This window comes from Suncus etruscus, chromosome 4 (genome assembly GCF_024139225.1).
Source record: "Suncus etruscus isolate mSunEtr1 chromosome 4, mSunEtr1.pri.cur, whole genome shotgun sequence".
Lineage (NCBI taxonomy): Eukaryota > Metazoa > Chordata > Mammalia > Eulipotyphla > Soricidae > Suncus > Suncus etruscus.
In genome coordinates this window covers 123,317,244-123,337,284 of record NC_064851.1, presented here as the reverse complement: position 1 = coordinate 123,337,284, position 20,041 = coordinate 123,317,244, and the positions used below count along the sequence as shown (strand labels likewise).

Below are 20,041 nucleotides of genomic sequence, written 5' to 3'. Positions count from 1 at the left end.
CGGTCGCGGCCTGAGCAGCTCGCGTCACTCCGGCGCCCCTGATCGTGCACCCTGAGGGCCGGGAGGTTGTCCCTGACCTTCCGCTTCCTTCTCGGGGCGGGGGGCCTAGAGGCGGTCGGGAACGGAGCCTCCCCTACCTGGAAGCAAGACAGGTATATTTTTTGGGGGGGGTCACCCCCATAGGCCCATGTTGAGCCGTAGCTCCCCGAGGAGATGCCTGATCTGTCGCCGTGGCCTTAGGATCATTTTTGCAAAGTGCCAGATTCTGGTCCAGAGGCTTCCACCTGGAAGCTGCGGGAAACGAGGGGGACCCGACAACACCGTGGGCAGCCCAAATTCTTTCATGTCCACCATTCCCCAGTCAGTAGGATGAGTACGGGGAAGCCCGTGCTTTTAATTTATGACTTGCTGATGTCCGTTGAGTTTCAGGAGCTTTGATGGAGGCAATGCTAACATGCTTGCTTTGGTGGATGCGGTTGCTCTGCAGCTTTTTTTTCTGCAGCAAGTGGACTTCAATCATCCCTAAGTGGTTTTGCCTTGATTTTTGTTGGTTTGGGGGCTGCACCCCGTTGGTGCTCAGGTGCTCACTTCTGACTCTGGGATTTTTTCTTGGCAGGGTTCCGGGGAACCCTATGGGGTGCTAGGGGTCAAACCCAAGTGGGCCAACTTGCAAAACAAAGTGCCTAGCCCCGCTGTTCTCGTTCTCTCTCTCTCTCTCTCTCTCTCTCTCTCTCTCTCTCTCTCTCTCTCTCTCTCTCTCTCTCTCTCTCTCTCTCTCTCTCTCCCCCCCCCCCCCTCTCCCTCCCTCCCTCCCTCCCTCCCTCCCGTGTTTCATAAAAGACGGATCTGTTTTATATCATGTATGTACATTTAAGCAAGAGTCGTTTCAAGGGCACTGTGCGCGCACCACAGGCTCATGAACTATGGCCGATTACGGACATAGATGCTTACAACTTTTGGGGATTGCAAGACTGTACAGTGTAATGCAGATAAAGGGGTCATCAATTCTGGCATTTGTGTAGGGACAGATGTAGGACACCGTCATCAAAAACACTAGCGGGGATTGTACACCTTCACCGTGCCAGGCGTACAATTGTAAATCTCCTAATTCAGAACTTCATCATATAAGCAGGTTTTTTTTTAAGTTTAGTATTACATGCCTGAGTCTACTTTTATGCTGGCATTACATAGATTGGTCAAAACATCCAGAGTTCTTGCTGAGCACTGGCAACCTCTAGATTCCTGCTTACTACTTTTTGCTGCTTAGGTTCTTGTGAATTTAGGACACAGGTAGCCCAGATTGCTTTTAATCATGAACCCCTATTTATAGCCCAGCCCCCTAGGGAGTACCAGATCCAGTGGGGAGGCAGATTCTCTCATCCACACTGAGGAATTAAGACAACAGACTGGAAAATTCCTCATTTTGCAGAACTCACAAGCTGAAATGGCTCACTGAAATTTAAATCAGAGGAAGAGAACCTCAACAAATGGAAAGTTAGGACATTTGAGTAAAGTCTGTATAAAAATCATAGAGCTTAGTGATATAGAATTAATGAAAAATGTAAAAGCTCACCGCATGAGACTTCTGAAGGAGACCATGAGAAATGGCAAAATTTTTGAAGACTTAATAAACAAGCTTTTCCAGCCTGAGAAAGGAGCAATTCGCTAGAAAGCTCAAGAGTTCCAAACAAACTTAAATAAGTGATCACCAAGATACAGAGTAAAAATAAATAAAAATCAAAGAGAATCCTAAAAGATTAAGAAAAACTGAAGGGGCCGGGCGGTGGCGCTGGAGGTAAGGTGCCTGCCTTGCCTGCACTAGCCTAGGACGGACCGCGATTCGATTCCCCCGGCGTCCCATATGGTCCCCCAAGAAGCCAGGAGCAACTTCTGAGCGCATAGCCAGGAGTAACCCCTGAGCGTCACAGGGTGTGGCCCAAAAACCAAAAAAAAAAAACAAAAAAAAAAAAAGAAAAACTGAAGAATCACTCTTGGAGGGCATTGAGTGTCATATATATAAAGAGCTGAGTAGAAAAGTTCTTATACCAATAATGTTTTATCCAACCAAAGATTTCACTCCGATTTTAAGGAAAAATAGTGTTTCATGGAGTAAGAGAAATATTGTAACAAGTAAAGCACTTGGCTTGCAGCAGCCAACCTGAGTTCCATCCTCGATGTCTATGATATATGGTCTCTGGAGTACTGAACTGGGAATAATCCCTGAACACAAAAAGAAAACAAGCAAATGAGTTTCAAACAGATGATAAAGTAATTTGTAAAACATACTTAAGTAATCTCTAGATAGATACCTAAAAACTGGGCTAGAGTGAGTGATACAGTACAAAGGGTAAAAGGGTGCTTGCCTTGCATTCAGCTGAATCAGTTTTAATCCCTGGTTAGGGGATTTAGTTCTCAGAGCCCCACTGCTAGCAGTGCTCCCTGAGTGCAGAGCTGCTAAGAGTACAACCTGAGCACTGCCAGGTATGGCCCCAAAACAAACCAAAATGATACTTTAAAAAATTTGGTAAAGGAAGGACCGGGCGGTGGCGCTAGAGGTAAGGTGCCTGCCTTGCCTGCGCTAGCCTTGGACGGACTGCGGTTCGAACCCTGAACCCCCGGCGACCCATATGGTCCCCCAAGCCAGGAGCAACTTCTGAGCGTTACTGGGTGTGGCCCAAAAAAAACCAATAAATAAATAAATAAAATTTGGTAAAGGAATAACAATGAGTCTATTTTCTATTAATTTAAAAAAATTTTTTTAATATATTATTACTATAGTATATTTTAAGTTGCATTATTAAACTAACGTTTGATACTATTTTGCGTTTTTAACATTTGGATCAAAGCAGGATTGCATAATAATTTTCAAGAATAGGTTATGTTCTGTTAATTCTTTTGTTGAATAATTTCAGGTTATATCCTGGATATTTTGTTGTATTCTGTTTGTAGATTTTATTTCATACCTCTGGGGGGGAGGAATGCACCTTTTTTGTTTTTCTTTGTTTTGTTTTCTTTTTGGGAGCCATACCAGATAGTGCTCAGGGCTTTTCCTAACTCAGGGATCACTTAAATGACTTTAAGGAGACAAGGTTCAGTTAATTTTTGTTAATTAAAAGGGTAAGTTTTAATTTCATTTTCAGTGTGGATATAGATCATATAGGTGTCTTATTTTATTCAGATTTAAAATACTTGTATTTTAATTTTAAAAGATAAAAGTACAATAATTTAAGTTCTAAATACTGAACACATAATAGATATTACATGAGTAACTATATAACTTTTTTTTGTTTTTGTTTTTTTGGGCCACACCTGGCTGAGCTCAGTGTTTACTTCTGGCTCTGCTCTCAAAAAATCACTCCTGGCAGCCTCTGAGGACCATATGGGATGCCTGAGATTAAATCCAGGTCCATCCATGGTCATTCGCATGCAAAACAAATGCCTTATTGCTGTGCTATCCCTTTGGCCCCAGCTATGTAACTTCTAAATAAAAACCTCTCTACACAGGCTCTTGGGACCACATATAGGGCATGGGGAATTGAACTCCAGTTGGCTGTGTGCAAAGCAAGTATACTACATGCTGTACTATTGTTCCAGCACCAATTTTCAAATTTAATTCAGTTGGACACTACAAAGTCTTTCTCTTGCATAGAGTTTACATTTCTATACATTTTTTTTAAAAAAAACTTTCATCTAAATGCTTTACTATTACCTATGCATCTAAGAATTAGGCATGTTTATACATAAAATACAACCTTTCTAGCACCCTTGTTTTCTGATTCTTACTCATCTTTTTTTTTTTTTTTTTTTTTTTTTGGCTTTTGGGCCACACCTGGCGGTGCTCAGGGGTTACTCCTGGCTGCCTGCTCAGAAATAGCTCCTGGCAGGCACGAGGGACCACATGGGACACCGGGATTCGAACCAACCATCTTTGGTCTTAGATCGGCTGCTTGCAAGGCAAACGCTGCTGTGCTATCTCTCCGGGCCCACTCAGTTATCTTTTTAAGTTTCTCCAGTTGACTCAAGTTGCTTAGTCGAGCCATCACTTTTGAGTAATTTAGCTACTGTCCAGTATCAAACCTCAAACAAAAATTTGGAATGCCCTTCCCCTATGCCACTTTTTCTACTAGTTATGACTTCGAGATTTGTATTCTTGTATATACCAATGACTTAAGATGTAGTTCATGTCCTTGTTTATAGTTCTGCATGAAGTTAAGTCACTTCAACGTGACTTCAGTGTGTAGAGTACATACTTGTAAATATGGCCAAGCTCTTGGAATATATAAAATTCTAGGCTTGAGTCCCCTGACACCACAGAAAAGAAAAAAGTTGCTCGTGAATTGTGTATTTAATACAAATTAAAATACAAATACAAACTATACTTGTAGTAATTTATAAATTATAAGAATCTGATTCCTCTATCTCCCATATCATAACTTGCTCCATTCTTCATTCATCCATTACTCACCAACCACACGGATGTTTCATAAATACTTCAAACTTGTTTGTTTTCTTTTTATCTGCCTGATATTTTTGTTCCTAATTCTTCACTTAATATTAATTTTATTGTTACATGTAAAAAACTTAAAATACGGGGCCGGAGAGCTAGCACAATGGTAAGGCATTTGCCTTGCATATGACCAATTCTGGATGATTCCTGGCATCCCATATAGGCCCCTGACCTTGCCAGGACCGATTGCTGAGCACAGAGCGAATAGTAGCCCCATAGTATTGCCAGGTGTGGCCTAAAAACCAATCAACTGATAAATAAACCATTAAAAAAATTCAAATGTCTATAAATTTCTCATGCCATTTTATTTAAACAATTATTTTAATAGAATCATATTCCTCTTCAGGTTTTTCAGTATCACAAGTAGTACTGAAAATAACACCATTTTCACTTCTAGAATTATATTTCTAGCCAGATTTCCAGAAATAGATGTACTAGGAAAGTTTATGACATTTTTGTTTTTTTTTTGTTGTTGTTGTTTTGGGAACTCAGGGCTTATTCCTGGCTTTACATTCAGGACTTATTCACTCCTGGCAGGTCTCTGAGGAAATACAAGGCAAATGCTCTACCTGCTGTACTATCGCTCTGACCCCAGGGTTTTTACATTTATGTCTCTGAAAATTGCCAAATTTTCAATTTGGAAAACAAGGTTCAATTTTTATTAATTGAAAAGATAAGTTTTAATTTCATTTCCAGTGTGGATATAGACCATATAGATGTCTTTTTTTTTAATTCAGATTTAAGGTAGAGACATCCTATTTTAATTTAATTTAATTTTAATTTAAAAGAATTTATTTCTAAATATTAAGCACATAATAGATACTATGTGAGTATATAACTTTTTTGTTTTGTTTTGTTTTTGGGCCATATCTAGCTGTGTTCAGGAGGTACTCCTGGCTCTGCTATCAGAAATTGCTCCTGGCAGATTTGGAGGACCATATGCAATGCCTGGGATTGAACCCTGGGTCCATCCCTGGTCATTCGCATGAAAGACAAAAGCCTACTGCTCCAGCCCCAACTACATAACTTTTTTTTTTTTTTTTTTGGTTTTTGGGTCATGCCCGGTAGCACTCAGGGGTTACTCCTGGCTCTACACTTAGAAATCACTCCTGGCAGGCTTGGGGGACCATATGGAACGTCAGGATTCGAACCACCGACCTTCTGCGCACAAGGCAAATGCCTTACCTCCATGCTATCTTTCCAGCCCCCAACTACATAACTTTTAAATAAAAGCCTTATGTAAAGACTACTTTACAAAAACAAATAACCTTATATAAAGACTACTTTATATATAATAAAGATATTTTACATGCTTGATTTGAAAAATTTAGATTATATTTTATTTCATTTTTAATCTAATGTTCAGATTTTTTTATTTTGATAGAAACTGATAGTACAGTAGTACAGTGCTTACCTTACATGCTGCTATCCTAGGTTTGATCTCTAGCACTACATACTTTGGTTACCATGGCCCCTTTCAAGATTGATCATTGCATCAGTGGTCCTCAAACTATGGCCCGCGGGCCACATACTGTATTTGTATCTATTTTGTTTCTTCATTGCAAAATAAGATATATGCAGTATGCACAAGAATTTGTTCGTAAGTTTTGTTTTTACTATAGTCGACCCTCCAATGGTCTGAGGGACAATGAACTGGCCCCCTGTTTAAAAAGTTTGAGGACCCCTGGATAGTCAGAAGTAAGCCATAGCATAGCTGGATCTGATCCAAAACCAACAAAATTATTTAAAAAAGAATTAAAACATTTACTTTGATTAAACTTCAATTAAACTTGGTTAAACTTGGATTTTTCTGAACATGCTATATTATTAATAGCTTGACTAACATAGTATAATTTTAATGTATTTCATTTTGTGGGGAGGGAGTAAAGAATGGACTACACCCAGAAGTGTTGAGGGACTATCACTCCTGGCTTTGCTTAGGGGATCATGTACTGGGGGTTTGACCTCTCACATGTATAGCAAGCATGCTTAAAGCCTGTTGAGCTATCTCTTTGGCACTGGTTTTACTTCTTTTTTAAGTACTTATGATGCTTTTAAAGAAGTCACAGTTACAGACCTACTAAACTTATTAAAGTAGATTTTTGCGAATTTCGTGATTCTGTTATTGGAATTCCTAGTACTTAAGCTAAATTTTTTGTTACTGTGAGAATCATTTAAATTCTTCCAAAAATCTGAAGGCAAAATATCCCACTGAAGATAATTATATTATAACCTATCATATTAGTAATAAAATTGCAGGTTTGGTTGATATTTGTGGAGGACCTTCTCAAGTAGTACTTAGGAGGCCCAAGGCATCATCCCAGTGATTCTTAGCCAACTCGCCATTGATTTTGTTCAAAGGAACTACAGTTTTGGGGATTACCTGTGCCACCCCATTGGTGCTCAGGGGCCTCCAGGGTTGTACCAAAGATACCTAGTTGGCCAAAATATCACCAAAGATCATCGTGTAGTGATGAACATTGCATCAGACCACTTTGTGCCTTGTCATATCCTTTTTTTAATGTTTAGAAGCATATTTTTTACTATTTGTTTATTTTTATTCGTTTTTTTCTCTCTTTTTTTTTAATATCTTTATATAAGCACCATGATTCTGTACTTGCTGGTCTGTCTCCAAGTATAGATGATTTCTAAATAATAATTATACTTGTTTTTATGGATTATTTACAGGATCAATTTAAAGTTGCAGAGTATCCTAATTTTATAATCTTTTATTACTTGAATTAATGGAATTTAGATTGCATATAGTGAATAGATTATTCAATATGCCTTTAATACAGTTCGTATTTTATCCTTTTTTGAGTCATTACAAACTAATGGTTTTTCACAGTATTTTGAAAATACTGTTTAGGTTCATACCCAGCAGTGTTCAGGGTGTATTTTTACCTTTGTGTTCAGGATTCACTGCTGATAACGGACAGGCCTACTTTTCAGGAAAAATAAATTTTATTTACATCTCTGCCTTCTTTAAGCATATAAATATGAAGTGTTCCCAGTTGCAGTTACTGAATACTGCTATCCTTATCCTCTCCCCAGACCTGTTAGGCTTATTTACTCTTAAGACCAACTGATACCTTTTTAGCCCTATTATCACTTCAAATTATTATTGTCTGGTAGTTTAGCATGGCCTTGGATTTTTGTATACATAAATGAAAGTTATTTTGGTTAATTATTTTATATATAAAAATGAAAATTATTTGGCAAATAGTCTTTAGTTTGATTGTTCTTCTCATTTTCAGATATATTTTTGCCATGATGAATAGGTTTGGAGATGTATCAGAAGGTGAAGTGGATCATTCATTCTTTGACAGTGACTTTGAAGAAGCAAAAACATCTGAAAAAAACTCGTATTTTGACAAACAAAAGGATAATTTTAAGGAACGAATAGATTCAGATACAGAAAGTACAGTCTTGAAAAGTGAAATAGAAATAAAGAAAAATTACCTTACAGATAATGGAAATGAAAGAAAAGAGAAAATAACTTCAGAAAAACACCCTATAGAAAATAATAAGATAGAAAACAGAAATTCTTCATCATTGACCACTTCTTCAAAATCAAAAAAAGTGTGTGATGCTACAACAAGCCATAAAATACACTCATCCATTCCTAATGGTGTTCCCAAAATTGTAAAAAAACTTGAAGACAATTATTACACAGATGGAGAGGAAAGCAGTGATGATGGCAAAAAGCACCATGTCAGGTCCAAGTCAACTAAATCATCGAATAACCTTAAGAAAGGCGTAAGTAAGAAATATTCCACAAACAGTTCCTCCTCTTCCCCTTCCTCTTTGTCCTCATCTTCAGATACGGATTGTTCAGATCCAGGGTCAGATCTCTCTGGTTCACCTCCATTAGTAAAGAAACAAATACCCAGTGTAACCCACTTGTCACCAAACCAGAAATATAAAACAGGAATAAAATCAGGAACACAATCTGTAAACACTAAATCAAAAGCTGGTAATTGTGCCGAAGAATCTGAAGAAACAATGACGGATGTAACTCCTCTATCAACTCCAGACATAAGCCCTGCTCAGTCTTTTGAACTAAGATCACATGATCAAAAAGTAAAAGCTAAAAGGCAAGAAAATGTGAGTCAAGAAGTATATGAGAATGTTGAAGACTTAAAACCTAATTCAAAATCAGGCAAAAAGGAAAAAGAAAAGACTGGTTTCAATCTCACTGGGAAGTCATCGGTGATAGAGTCTAATTTAGATCACAGAAATAAACAAAGAGCCTTCCATGACACCATGGACCTGAATAATCTTTTGAAAGGTAAGTTTCTCCTTTTTAAAAAAAAAAAAAACAAAAAAAACAAAAAAAAACCATTTTACCATAAAATACCTGGACTATTATCTCTGCAAAGTTAACTAAGACTAAAATCTAGTTCATACTAATACTGATTTAATACTTGATGACCTCAAAATATCTAGAGATACCAGATTAATTAAAATATGCAGTCGATGTTTTTTGTTGTTAGAGGAATGGGCATAAAATGTAGTTCATTTATGAAACAACAGCTCTCAGTTTCTCAGTTTCTTACTATGTGTAGCTCTAAGTTAGAAGTCCTGGGTTTTGGGCCGGAGAGATAGCATGGAGGTAAGGCCTTTGCCTTGCATGCAGAAGGTCAGTGGTTCGAATCCCAGCATCCCATACGGTCCCCCAAGCCTGCCAGGAGCGATTTCTGATCCTAGAGCCAGGAGTAACCCAACCCCTGAGCGCTGCTGGGTGTGATCCCCAAGACAAAGCAAAACAAAACAAAAAAAGTCCTGGGTTTCAACCTCCATTGCCACAAAAGCAAAAAGGCCTTAAAAATAACATGACAGCTGGTCTTCCTCTCAGATTCTGAAACAGCAAGAATGCTGGCAAATGAAAGAAATCAATTTATAACCTATATAATAAACTATTTAGAACTTTATGTTGTTGTTGTTTGGGTCAGATTCAGTGGTTCTCAGGCCATCCTGGCTCAGAACATATGTGCTTGGCAGGGCTCAGGACTATATGCGGTATTGGGAATCTAAACTGAATTAGATACATTCAAGGCAAGCACTCTACCTAATATACTCAATCTCTACCCAGTCTATTCAGATTTTAAATTTAAGGCCGAAGACCATTACCAGAAAATAAGTTTTTGGAATAGCATAATTTTGTTTTAAAATATTTTTTTGAATTGGAGTGATCATTATTGCGATATTTCTCCCAGTTATTCATGTTTGCTTTGGAAATAATGTTCCAGTGAAAATAAAAGTTATAACAAACTTTTTACTAGTTACTGTAACAAAATAATGGGTTTGCAGGTCAAGACAAATGCAAGCTAAGCATAAGTCCCCAGCCATTGATCTTATTGTGTAATATAAAATGTAAGTTTTTCTTATTAAAAACTAATTCCAGGATACAGCAAGTGAAGTGTTTGCCTTAACATGTGTCTGACCTGGGTTGAATCTCTGGCATCCTATAAGGTCCCCCTGAACCTGCTAGGATTGATTTCTGAGTATAGAGCCATGAGTAACCACAATGTGTGGACCCCAAACAAAACGAAAACGAATTCACATTTCTAGTCTAATAGCCTATTATACCCTATCTCATTCTCATCTAGAGCAGTTAAAGTAGTCTCTTGGAGTACTGTTAAAACAAATACCAATGTCTAGGTCCTGCCACAGGGATTCTCAAGCATTTGGTTTAATATTAAGGTTGATGAGAACCATCTATATCTGTCTATATCATGTGACTATTATAAAAATACTTTCACATTGCTTCTTGCTTTCTTCTTTTTTTTTTTTTTTTTTTGCTTTCTTCTGATCCTGATAATGGGGCATTCGCAATTAGTCATTCTCATGAGGTTTTGTTTGGTTTTTGGCATAGTCTGCTTTTCTTTTTCTGGTCTCAAAACTTAGATATAACAGAAAAAGGAAACTTTTTCTGAATATCTATACAGCCTCACTTCATCTTATTTAAATCTGTCACAAAAAATCTCTTTCCTCCCATCAGAAAACTTTCAGACTCTGGATTTTGAATAACTTTCTCATTCACCATGAGGTAAGGGTCTTATTCAGCTAGAATCTCCAAGTCGAGCAGTCGTTTATACATATTAAGCCAGTGGTTTCTAAATTCCAGTTTGAGGACCACTAGACTACGTTTAAAAAGACTTAAGGTACTGTAAAAGACAGTTTGCCATGGCAATAGTACAATGGATAGAGCAGCACAGCAGGCAGGGCATTAGCCTTGCTGACCTAGGTTCAATTCCCGGCATCCCATATGCTCCCCATGTGCCAGCCTGCTGGGAGCTGTTTCTGAGTGCAGAGCCAGGAGTAACCCCGAAGCTCCAACAGGTGTGCCCCCAAAACAAAAACAAACAAAAAGACAATTTGCAAACTGAAGGAATTCTCAGGGACTGTCTGTTGCTATTGAACAGTTTTAATGGTCATGAAGTGAATTTAAATATTTCACTGAAATTTGGTTTTCTACCAATTACTATTACTCTTAGTTTTGCTGTATATAATAAAGCTAAGTTTATTATACTTGATTAGTGTTCTATGGGAAAAATACCTAATAAACTTTCTAGGAACAATTTCTTTTTGAAATGTGGTGAAGGAGTTGGTTTGTACAACACCTGGCAGTGCTTGGGGTTGAATACCCAGCTCTGCATTCAACTGGTCACAGCAGGTGTCTTGGGACATCACGGTGCCAGCGATTGTCTCAAGTCTCCCACATGAAAACATGCACTTAGCCCTTAGAGCTATCTCTCCAGACCATAGATTTCTTTTTAAAATTTTTGAAACTACTTCTCTGCATTGTATGTTTCACTAAGTTGGTGACTTAGTAAGTCTGTCTTCATCTTTTGCGTAGATTCCTACTAACTTCCAGTGCTTGAGTAGTTTTGCAAAGTTTCTGTTGTTAAAACCAAAAACTCTTTAAGTTAAAAATCCCTCAGCCAGAGAGATGGTCTGAGCTTTAGTCACTTGCCATGCTGTGGTGACCTTGTTTTGGTCCCCAGTACCTATATGTGGTCTTCTGAGCTCTAATACAGGGAGTAATAGTCCCTGTGAGCACTTAAGAGTATGGCCTACAAATTTTCCAAGAAAATTGAGAGCTGTAGTAAGTATTTATTTATGTGGGTTATGCATATAATTCAACATGTTAATTATTATCAGATGATTTTTAAATTAGAAATATTCTGTTAAGAATACTAACAACGGGGCTGGAGAGATGGCATGGAGGTAAGACTTTTGCCTTACATGCAGAAGTTCAAATTCTGGCATCCCATATGGTTTCCCGAGCTTGCCAGGAGCGATTTCTGAATGTAGAGCCAGGAGTAACCCCTGAGAGCTGCCGGGTGTGACTCAAAACCCCCCTTCCCAAAAAAAAGTATACTAACACTAATAATCCCATTATGTATTAATAAAAGTAACAAGTTTTCAGGGCTCGGAGAGATAGCACATCGGTGTTTGCCTTGCAAGCAGCTGATCCAGGACCAAAGGTGATTGGTTCGAATCCCAGTGTCCCATATGGTCCCCTCGTGCCTGCCAGGAGCTATTTTTGAGCAGACAGCCAGGAGTAAGCCCTGAGCACCGCCGGGTGTGGCCCAAAAAAAAAAAAAAAAAAAAAAAAGTAACAATTTTTCCGAGAATTACCTCCAAATTAGTGATTATGACTAATTTCTAGTTTAGAAGATAGCTACATTGTTATATCTTTCATATATACTATATACATATATTGTTTTCTATATAAAGAAAATATGGCCTCTTTTATTTTTAGTTTGGGGTACACACCCAGCAGTGCTGAGGCTACTGTTGGCTCTGCACTCAAAAATTACTTGGTGGCTGGATCAGGGGACCATATGGTATGCAGCTGATCAAATGCAGGTTGGTCACATGCAAGGCAAACTCCATACCTGCTGTGCTATTGCTCTGGCCTGCTTCACTTAATTTTAGATATTATTTAATACCACACCAAAATTCTACTAGTTCCTCAAATGTTAGTTGCAGGGTGAAATTTGAAGGTAGATGTTTGTATATCGGTGTCATTTTGAATGCATCTTTTACATTATTTCTTAATATGCCAGTTTGAAAAATAATGGCTTTAAGTTTACAAATGTTGACAGTTTATCATGCTATAATATATAGAAATTGTTATAACACTAGTCTCATCAGACATTAACTACTACTTTTACTAATTAATCATATTAAGTCATATTCTTGTCACAAATAACACTTTTAATTTTTTTTGTATTATCATATTTCAGTATTTTTTATGATTTCAACTATAATTTTGGTGGGTTTTTTTTAATTTTGTGGATGTGAGTGTGTCACACCTGGTGATTCTCAGTGTCTCCTGGGTCTGCACTCAGGAATTACAACCATAAGGGATGCTGGAGATTATACTCAAATTGGCTGTGTGCAAGGCAAGCACTCTACCTGCACTGTACTATCTCTCCAGCCCCTAATTTCTATTATAATTTTTATGTTTAAAACTAACAGTCTAAAAGCAAGGCATTATAAAGTATAAACTTTGGTGGTAGAGGGAAGGCTTTGAAACAAAACTTGTCAGGGCCACTTAGCAGTCTTCGTAGCTACCTGCTGTAGAGCATGTGATGCCAGGAATACAACTGGGGTCCTTTACATGCGTCCTGTAAGCCCTGTACTATATCCCTAACTCCATAAACATTTTTTATAAAATCATTTAATTATATAATTATAAAATTATGGAGTGATTCTCCAGCACCGAGTCAATAGTAGCCTTCAACCTGTCAGGTGTAACACAAAACCACAAAATAAAACTGGTTTATTGAAATAAATATTATGGAATATAAATAAAACATGTAACTTGTATGTTTGTTTACCTAAATACCTTGTTTGATGGAGTTGGAGAAAATAGAATAGCATGAAGGGCACTTCCCATGCATGCAGCCAGCCTGGGTCTATCATCAACATTCCATATGGCCTCCTGAGCCTTAACATGAGTGATCCCTAAGCACAGAGCCAGGATTCTTGAGCCCCACCATGTGTGTCTCAAAAGACCCCTTCCCTTAAAAAAAAGAATTAAATAAGATACCTTACTTGACTAATGGTTTTTATTTGTATTGCTATATTTTAAAAATGTGGATTGGGGCCACACCCAGAGGTACTCAAGGTTTAACTCCTGGCTCTGTTCTCTTGATGGTACTCTGGGTCAAATATGACGCTAGGTATTATACTGGGATTGGTATACTCTTGTTCTAGGCCCATAATATTGGCCTATAATGTTGCATTTTAAAATTTATATAAATCCTATTTGACATCACTGATTTATAGGTGATATCTTAGGGAAAAGGGAACATACAGGCAGTACAGTCTTGTTCTAAAAAAGAATTGTCAGATTCTTTTGGAAGTGTCAGGTTTCTAAAAGCTATCTATGCAGATAGAGTTTGTAATACCTTAATTTTTTTTTGTTTTATCATGGTGACCTATTTGTATTAGTATGATTTTGGATAATAAACAAATTTGTCTTGTGGAGGAATGAATGTACTGAGAGCCAATAGGGCAATACCTGACTATATCGGGGAAGCCATATAGAGCTGGAATTTATGCCTCTGCAGACTGAGCATGTGTCAGCCCTTTGAGCCATTTCCATGGTCCCCTAACACATTCCTAAAAAATATTATTTCTCACATATGAAGTATCTATAGAGACAGACAGGGCCAGCAGGTTGATTCACACCCCCAAAATATTCTGAGTCCCATTTCTTCTAACCAGTTTCCTCAGCCCCCGTGTTGGTTCATTCTGAGGCTCCTATGAATTATCTAATGTTAAATTTCTCTCTTTATTTGGGGGGGCACACCCAGAGGCTCTTGGGTTACTCCTGGCTCTGCACTCAGAAATAGCTCCTTGCAGGCTGGGGGAGGGGAGCCTGTGGAATGCCAGGGAGCGAACCTGGGTCCATCCCAGGTCAGAAAAAGGAAATTGTGTAACTGGAAAAAACTAAAGCACCGTATTTTTCACTCTATAAGACGCACCTGACTGTAAGACGCACGTACTTTTTAGATGCTCACCTCCCCTGCACTCAGGCTTCAGCTCCGGGCAGCATTCGCTCCATAAGACACGCTTGGGGCGGTGTGTCTTATGGTACAAAAAATACAGTACTTTCAACTGTCTCCCATTTAAGTTTTTATGCCCAGAATTTGGTTACGCTCCCATGCTAAAACAGTCCTGGGTAAAGGGAAGGTGATTGTCTTCTGCCAATCACACATCTTGGATATAAGGAGCTTGAGCCTCTTTAAAACAGAACTTCTTGGGAGAGGTATAGACATGTTAAAAATAGAAGAGAAGTCAGGGAGCTATTAAGAAAAGTAAGAATGTATAAATAATTAGGCAACCCAGTTTATCCAGTAAGTCACTTGATTCAGGATTTGTTTAAAATGCAGATTGTTTCAATCATTTTAGACACCAAGGAACTGTATTTCTAACCTGCTCAGTAGGAATATTCATATTTCTATTCCAAGGATCAAAGTCTGAGTACCTAGCCACTTTAAAAAACAAAACAAAACAAAACTATTTGAGGACTGGAGAGATAGTACAGCTTTAGGCATTTGCTTCTCAGGAGACTGACCCGAGTTAATTCTTGCTGCCTCATATGGTCCCCAGAACCAGACAGGAGTAATCCCTGAATGCTGAGCCAAACCTGCTATATCCTGAGCAACACCATCTCTGTGGCCACAAAAGCCAAACAAATAAAACTAACGAAACAGCATATGGTCACAGTCATTGGAACTGGAGTTTTTTGTCTTTAGAACTAACCTTTCATTGGAAGAAGTGTGGTTGGAGGGGCCTTTGGGACACTGGTAACTGGTGATGCGTATGATGTTGGAATGATGTGTTCATAGAAAGTATAATTAACAGCATTGTAACTCCCAATACCTCAGTAAAAAATGGTTTAACAAAATTTGTATGAGCATTAGATGTGATCCTAAATAACTGAGGGACATGATACAGTATACTCAACATCACTTTATTTTTACTGCATAAGGGCAGAGATAGATTTAAACAAATGAATTCACATACTGAATTTTTAATTTAAAATAATTTTTTTTTTTTTTTTTTTTTGGTTTTTGGGCCACACCTGTTTGACGCTCAGGGGTTACTCCTGGCTATGTGCTCAGAAATCGCCCCTTGGGGGACCATATGGGACGCCAGGGGATCGAACCACAGTCCCTGAGATCCGTCCTACGCTAACACTTGATAGGCAGACACCTTACCTCTAGCGCCACCTTCCCGGCCCCTTAAAATAATTTATTTATTTTATTTTTTTTGGTTTTTGGTTTTTGGGTCACACCCGGTAACGCTCAGGGGTTACTCCTGGCTATGTGCTCAGAAGTTGCTCCTGGCTTGGGGGACCATATGGGACACCGGGGGATCGAACCATGGTCCGTCCAAGGCTAGCGCAGGCAAGGCAGGCACCTTACCTTTAGCGCCACCGCCCGGCCCCCCCCTTAAAATAATTTTATAGCAAATACTGAGGGAGAATTAAGAGAGGGATACCTTTATATGTAATTATTTTATTTGTTAAAAATGACAAAATATAAATTCAAGCTAAAAAGTATTTAGCCTGTGAAACAATGTTTAATAAAATGAAATATATCATTTATAGGCCAGAGTAAAGAAAGAGTTGAGGCTGGCTAGAGAGATAGTATAGGTGACACTTGCCTTTTATATGGCTGATCTAGGTTCTATCCCTGATACCTCATGTGGTACCCCTAGCCCTATCAGGAGTGATTCCTGAGCATAGAGCCAGGATGAGCACAACTGGTCTGCGCCCTCCCCCCAAAAAAATATTGAATTCTTATGTTTTATGTAAAAAGGGTGAAGTTTTTCTGAAAATAGAATGAGAATTTTTTTTTTTTTTTTTTGTGGTTTTTGGGTCACACCCGGCAGTGCTCAGGGGTTATTCCTGGCTCCAGGCTCAGAAATTGCTCCTGCCAGGCACGGGGGACCATATGGGATGCCGGGATTCGAACCGATGACCTCCTGCATGAAAGGCAAACACCTTACCTCCATGCTATCTCTCCAGCCCCAGAATGAGAAAATTTTATTAGACTTTTCAGCAGAAGTATAACCTTAGTACCTGTTCTGTACTCCAGTTTTCTCATTTGGTTGAAGTAGTTGGTGTAGGTTGCTAAGGACAATTTTAAATTGAGAATTCTGGGCTACTATGAGAAATGAGAGGGAAGATCAGTTAAACAGGCATTATTACACACCCAACTTTAAAACAGCTTGAAAAATTTATAGAATGATCAAGGGATTATTTTTAAGATTATAATTTATTGCATCAGAAGCCTACTTTGGTGTGTAAATGTACAGCATATGATTGGAATTAGATATTTCACTAAGAGCAAATTCTATATAGACAAAGAAAGCATTTAAAAATGAACTAGTGGGACTAGAGAAATAAAACAGTGTTTTGCACACAGCTGACCCGATTTGGCCTGCAAACCACCTAGAATGATCCTTGAGCACAAAGCCAGGAGAATGACCTGAGTACCTGCAGGTATGGTCCAAAAACAGCCACAAAAGTGAATTAGTGGAATAGAAGTTAGTGTTAGGTATTGGGTTATGATATTAACTGATACTTGAATAATGAAGAAATTGACAGGACTAAATTTGAAAGTGTTTCATGCTTTAAGTAGAATTTGGCCAGTTTTAAGAATTTGAGACATAATTGTTAGACTATGAAATAATTAGATGTATTGTTAGAAGATGTGTTCAGGGAAAACTAATATAAGAAAAATCAGATTAAGAAAGCATTGATGAGCATAGAAATTTTAAACTATATTGGGGCCAGAGCAATAGTACAGTAGTAGGGCATTTGCCTTACATGCAGACAACCTGGGACCGACCCAGGTTCGATCCTCGGCGTCCCATATGGTCCCCCAAGCCTGCCAGGAGTGATTTCTGAGCGCAGAGCCAGGAGTAACCCAAGTGTTGTCGAGTATGGCCCAAAAGCCAAAATAAGTAAATAAATAAAATAAATTTAAAAATCTTATAAAAAATTAAAGCTATAGCAACACAGCAGAGTAATATTGCCATCTTGGTTCAAAGAGAAAAATACAGACTCCCATTACATAAACTTTAGAAAGTGGATGCCTGTATTGCCATTCGTTATTTGTACATGGTCTCTAGCAGTACATCTTTTCCTTTGCTCTGACAGATTATAGCAAGCAGAATTCAGATAGATAAACCAGGAAACTGATGTCCTCAATATAATCAAATACTTGAAAAAAACTGAAATCAATGGAACTACCACACAGATGAAGAATAATAATGCTTCAAACAGTTAAAAGAGCAAGCTCATTGATTTTTAGAGAGCATCTCTGAGTAGAAATTTTCACTAATAAAACAAACTCATAATTTTCTTTTTACACTGACTTGTGTGATTAGAAAGTTTTAGAGGCTACATGACAGATAGCATAACAAAGTTTAAGAATTTAATCCTAGCCCGTAAAATAGTTTCATTTTATTTAGGTAAAATACTAAATTAAAAAATTTTTTAAAATACATTTTAAAACACAATGCCTTTTTTTTGTGTTTTGTTTTTTTGGGTCACACCCGGCAGCATTCAGGGGTCACTCCTGGGTCTACGCTCAGAAATCGCTCCTGGCAGGCTTAGGAGACCATATGGGATGCCAGGATTTGAACCACTGTCCTTCTGCATGCAAGGCAAATATTTTACCTCCATGCTATCTCTCTGGTCCCAATACAGTGCATTTTAAAATACAAAAAAATTTTTTTTTAAATTTCTTTAATTTTTAAAATCTTAGAATTTTAAAATTCTAAATTTAAAATTTAGCATATGGGTGAGAAAAAGACAAGAAAAAAGAAAAGCTCAGGCTGCACTGCTTAGTATTTTTTAAGTGATAAAAAATTAGTCCCATAACAAGGTAATAATTATGCCAACACTTGAGATTAGACTCATCAATTGATTAACTTAACTTTTGGAAAATTAGCATCATCTGGTTTCTGGGTTACTCACTGTCTAAATTTGGGATTTGACCAGGACTGCTGGTCAAAGGGCCCATATGTTATCTCTCCATGTCACCTGCTTCTCACATGGCCCAATTTCATTGTTCCAGGAAACAGGGCAGAGCTTTCTTAGCCTTTTGTGACCTAGCCTTAGAAGCCATATAGAATCATTTCAGCCTGGTTCTATTGAACCAGTTACATACCTTCCCAGATTTAGGAATGATATAAACACTACTTCTTAATGGAAGAAGTTTCAAATACAGTTTATAGACATGCTTAAAAATCTCTCCTTAACCCACCTTCATCCACACATTTACTTTCATATCCAAAAATATTGCCCCTTTCTTAGATCCCCAATTTAAACTGCAGAGTTTAGACAACATCTAAATACAGATTTAGATTTAGTTCCTCTCCTAGAAGACTTAAATTTAGAAATTTTATTATTTTACCCCTTAGACCTAGTTTCCAGAGTCTCTCTAAATTATACTTGGCAGTTGTTTTTTACTTCTCTATCCTGACTTACTGTACATAATATAAGCCATTTTATACTTTCAGTTTTCTGGGTGAAGACTTACTTGAACAACTATCATATGATATGGTTTTTTTTTTTATATTTTCTTTATCATTGACTTCATTTTTAAAAATCTGCCACTACATTTTCTTCTGTTTATTTACTAACAATCATCCGAGGTTTTCCAGCTCCACTGGTCACCTTGTTTCAAAGCTAGTGATTTTGTGTTTTAGATTTTTGTTTGCTTGTACCCCACCTTTCTGGTACCAGATTTTGTGGTGTTTCTGCTTTGAACACAAATCACAAAACATGTAAGACAGCCACCTACAATGATTCAAAGACTAAGATCACAGTCTATATACTATGTTCTATGTGGTTCTATTTCATCATAATATGACCACTTCCATGTAATCAGGTGCATATGGTGACTCAGGTATTTCAGTAAACAGATGTTGGAGATGGAGTGTGGGGTGTGGGAGGGCAAGGGCCTTGATTCCCTTTGTCCCTGGCTTTGAGAACCTTCATTTGGCTGTATTGAATTGGTCCAAGCAGTCACAAGTCCAGAGTAAAAGGAAGAATGTCAAGTTTACCAGCTGAGATAAGTAAATATAGCTAGTACTCCTTCATTTGTGACTTCTCAATTACAAGTATTAAGTATTTTTTTTAACTTCTAAAAATTGCTTAAAACACCATTATGTGACAGTGCATACAGGTTAGATTTTTTAAATATATATATATATATTATAATTTAGTATAGCTTGAAGTAAGATGATGATATTATACATAATTTTGGGGGTCACATCTGACACTGCTTAGGTTTTACTCCTGGTTCTATACTCAGGATTTACTCCTATAGGACCCAGGGAACTTATGTAGTGCTGGAGTTCATAAAGGGTCAGCTCTTTTGAAGGCTTACCCACTATACTATTGCTCTGTCCCTGCACATAAATTTTAAAGTATTGTCTAGTTAGTAAAAGTAAAGCTGATACTTTTTATTTTTTTTTTATTTTTTATTT

At 37.8% G+C, this 20,041-nt stretch overlaps 1 protein-coding gene across 1 annotated transcript in view; it reads left to right on the top strand.

Moving 5' to 3' along the window:
• The window catches only part of CFAP97 (cilia and flagella associated protein 97), a 49,787-nt gene continuing 29,746 nt past the window's right edge, over positions 1-20,041 (top strand). The window contains exons 1-2 of the mRNA XM_049772356.1: positions 1-152; positions 7,765-8,798. Coding sequence (XP_049628313.1) covers positions 7,778-8,798 — 1,021 coding nt within the window. The 5' untranslated portion in view covers positions 1-152; positions 7,765-7,777. The remainder of the gene's footprint in view (positions 153-7,764; positions 8,799-20,041) is intronic.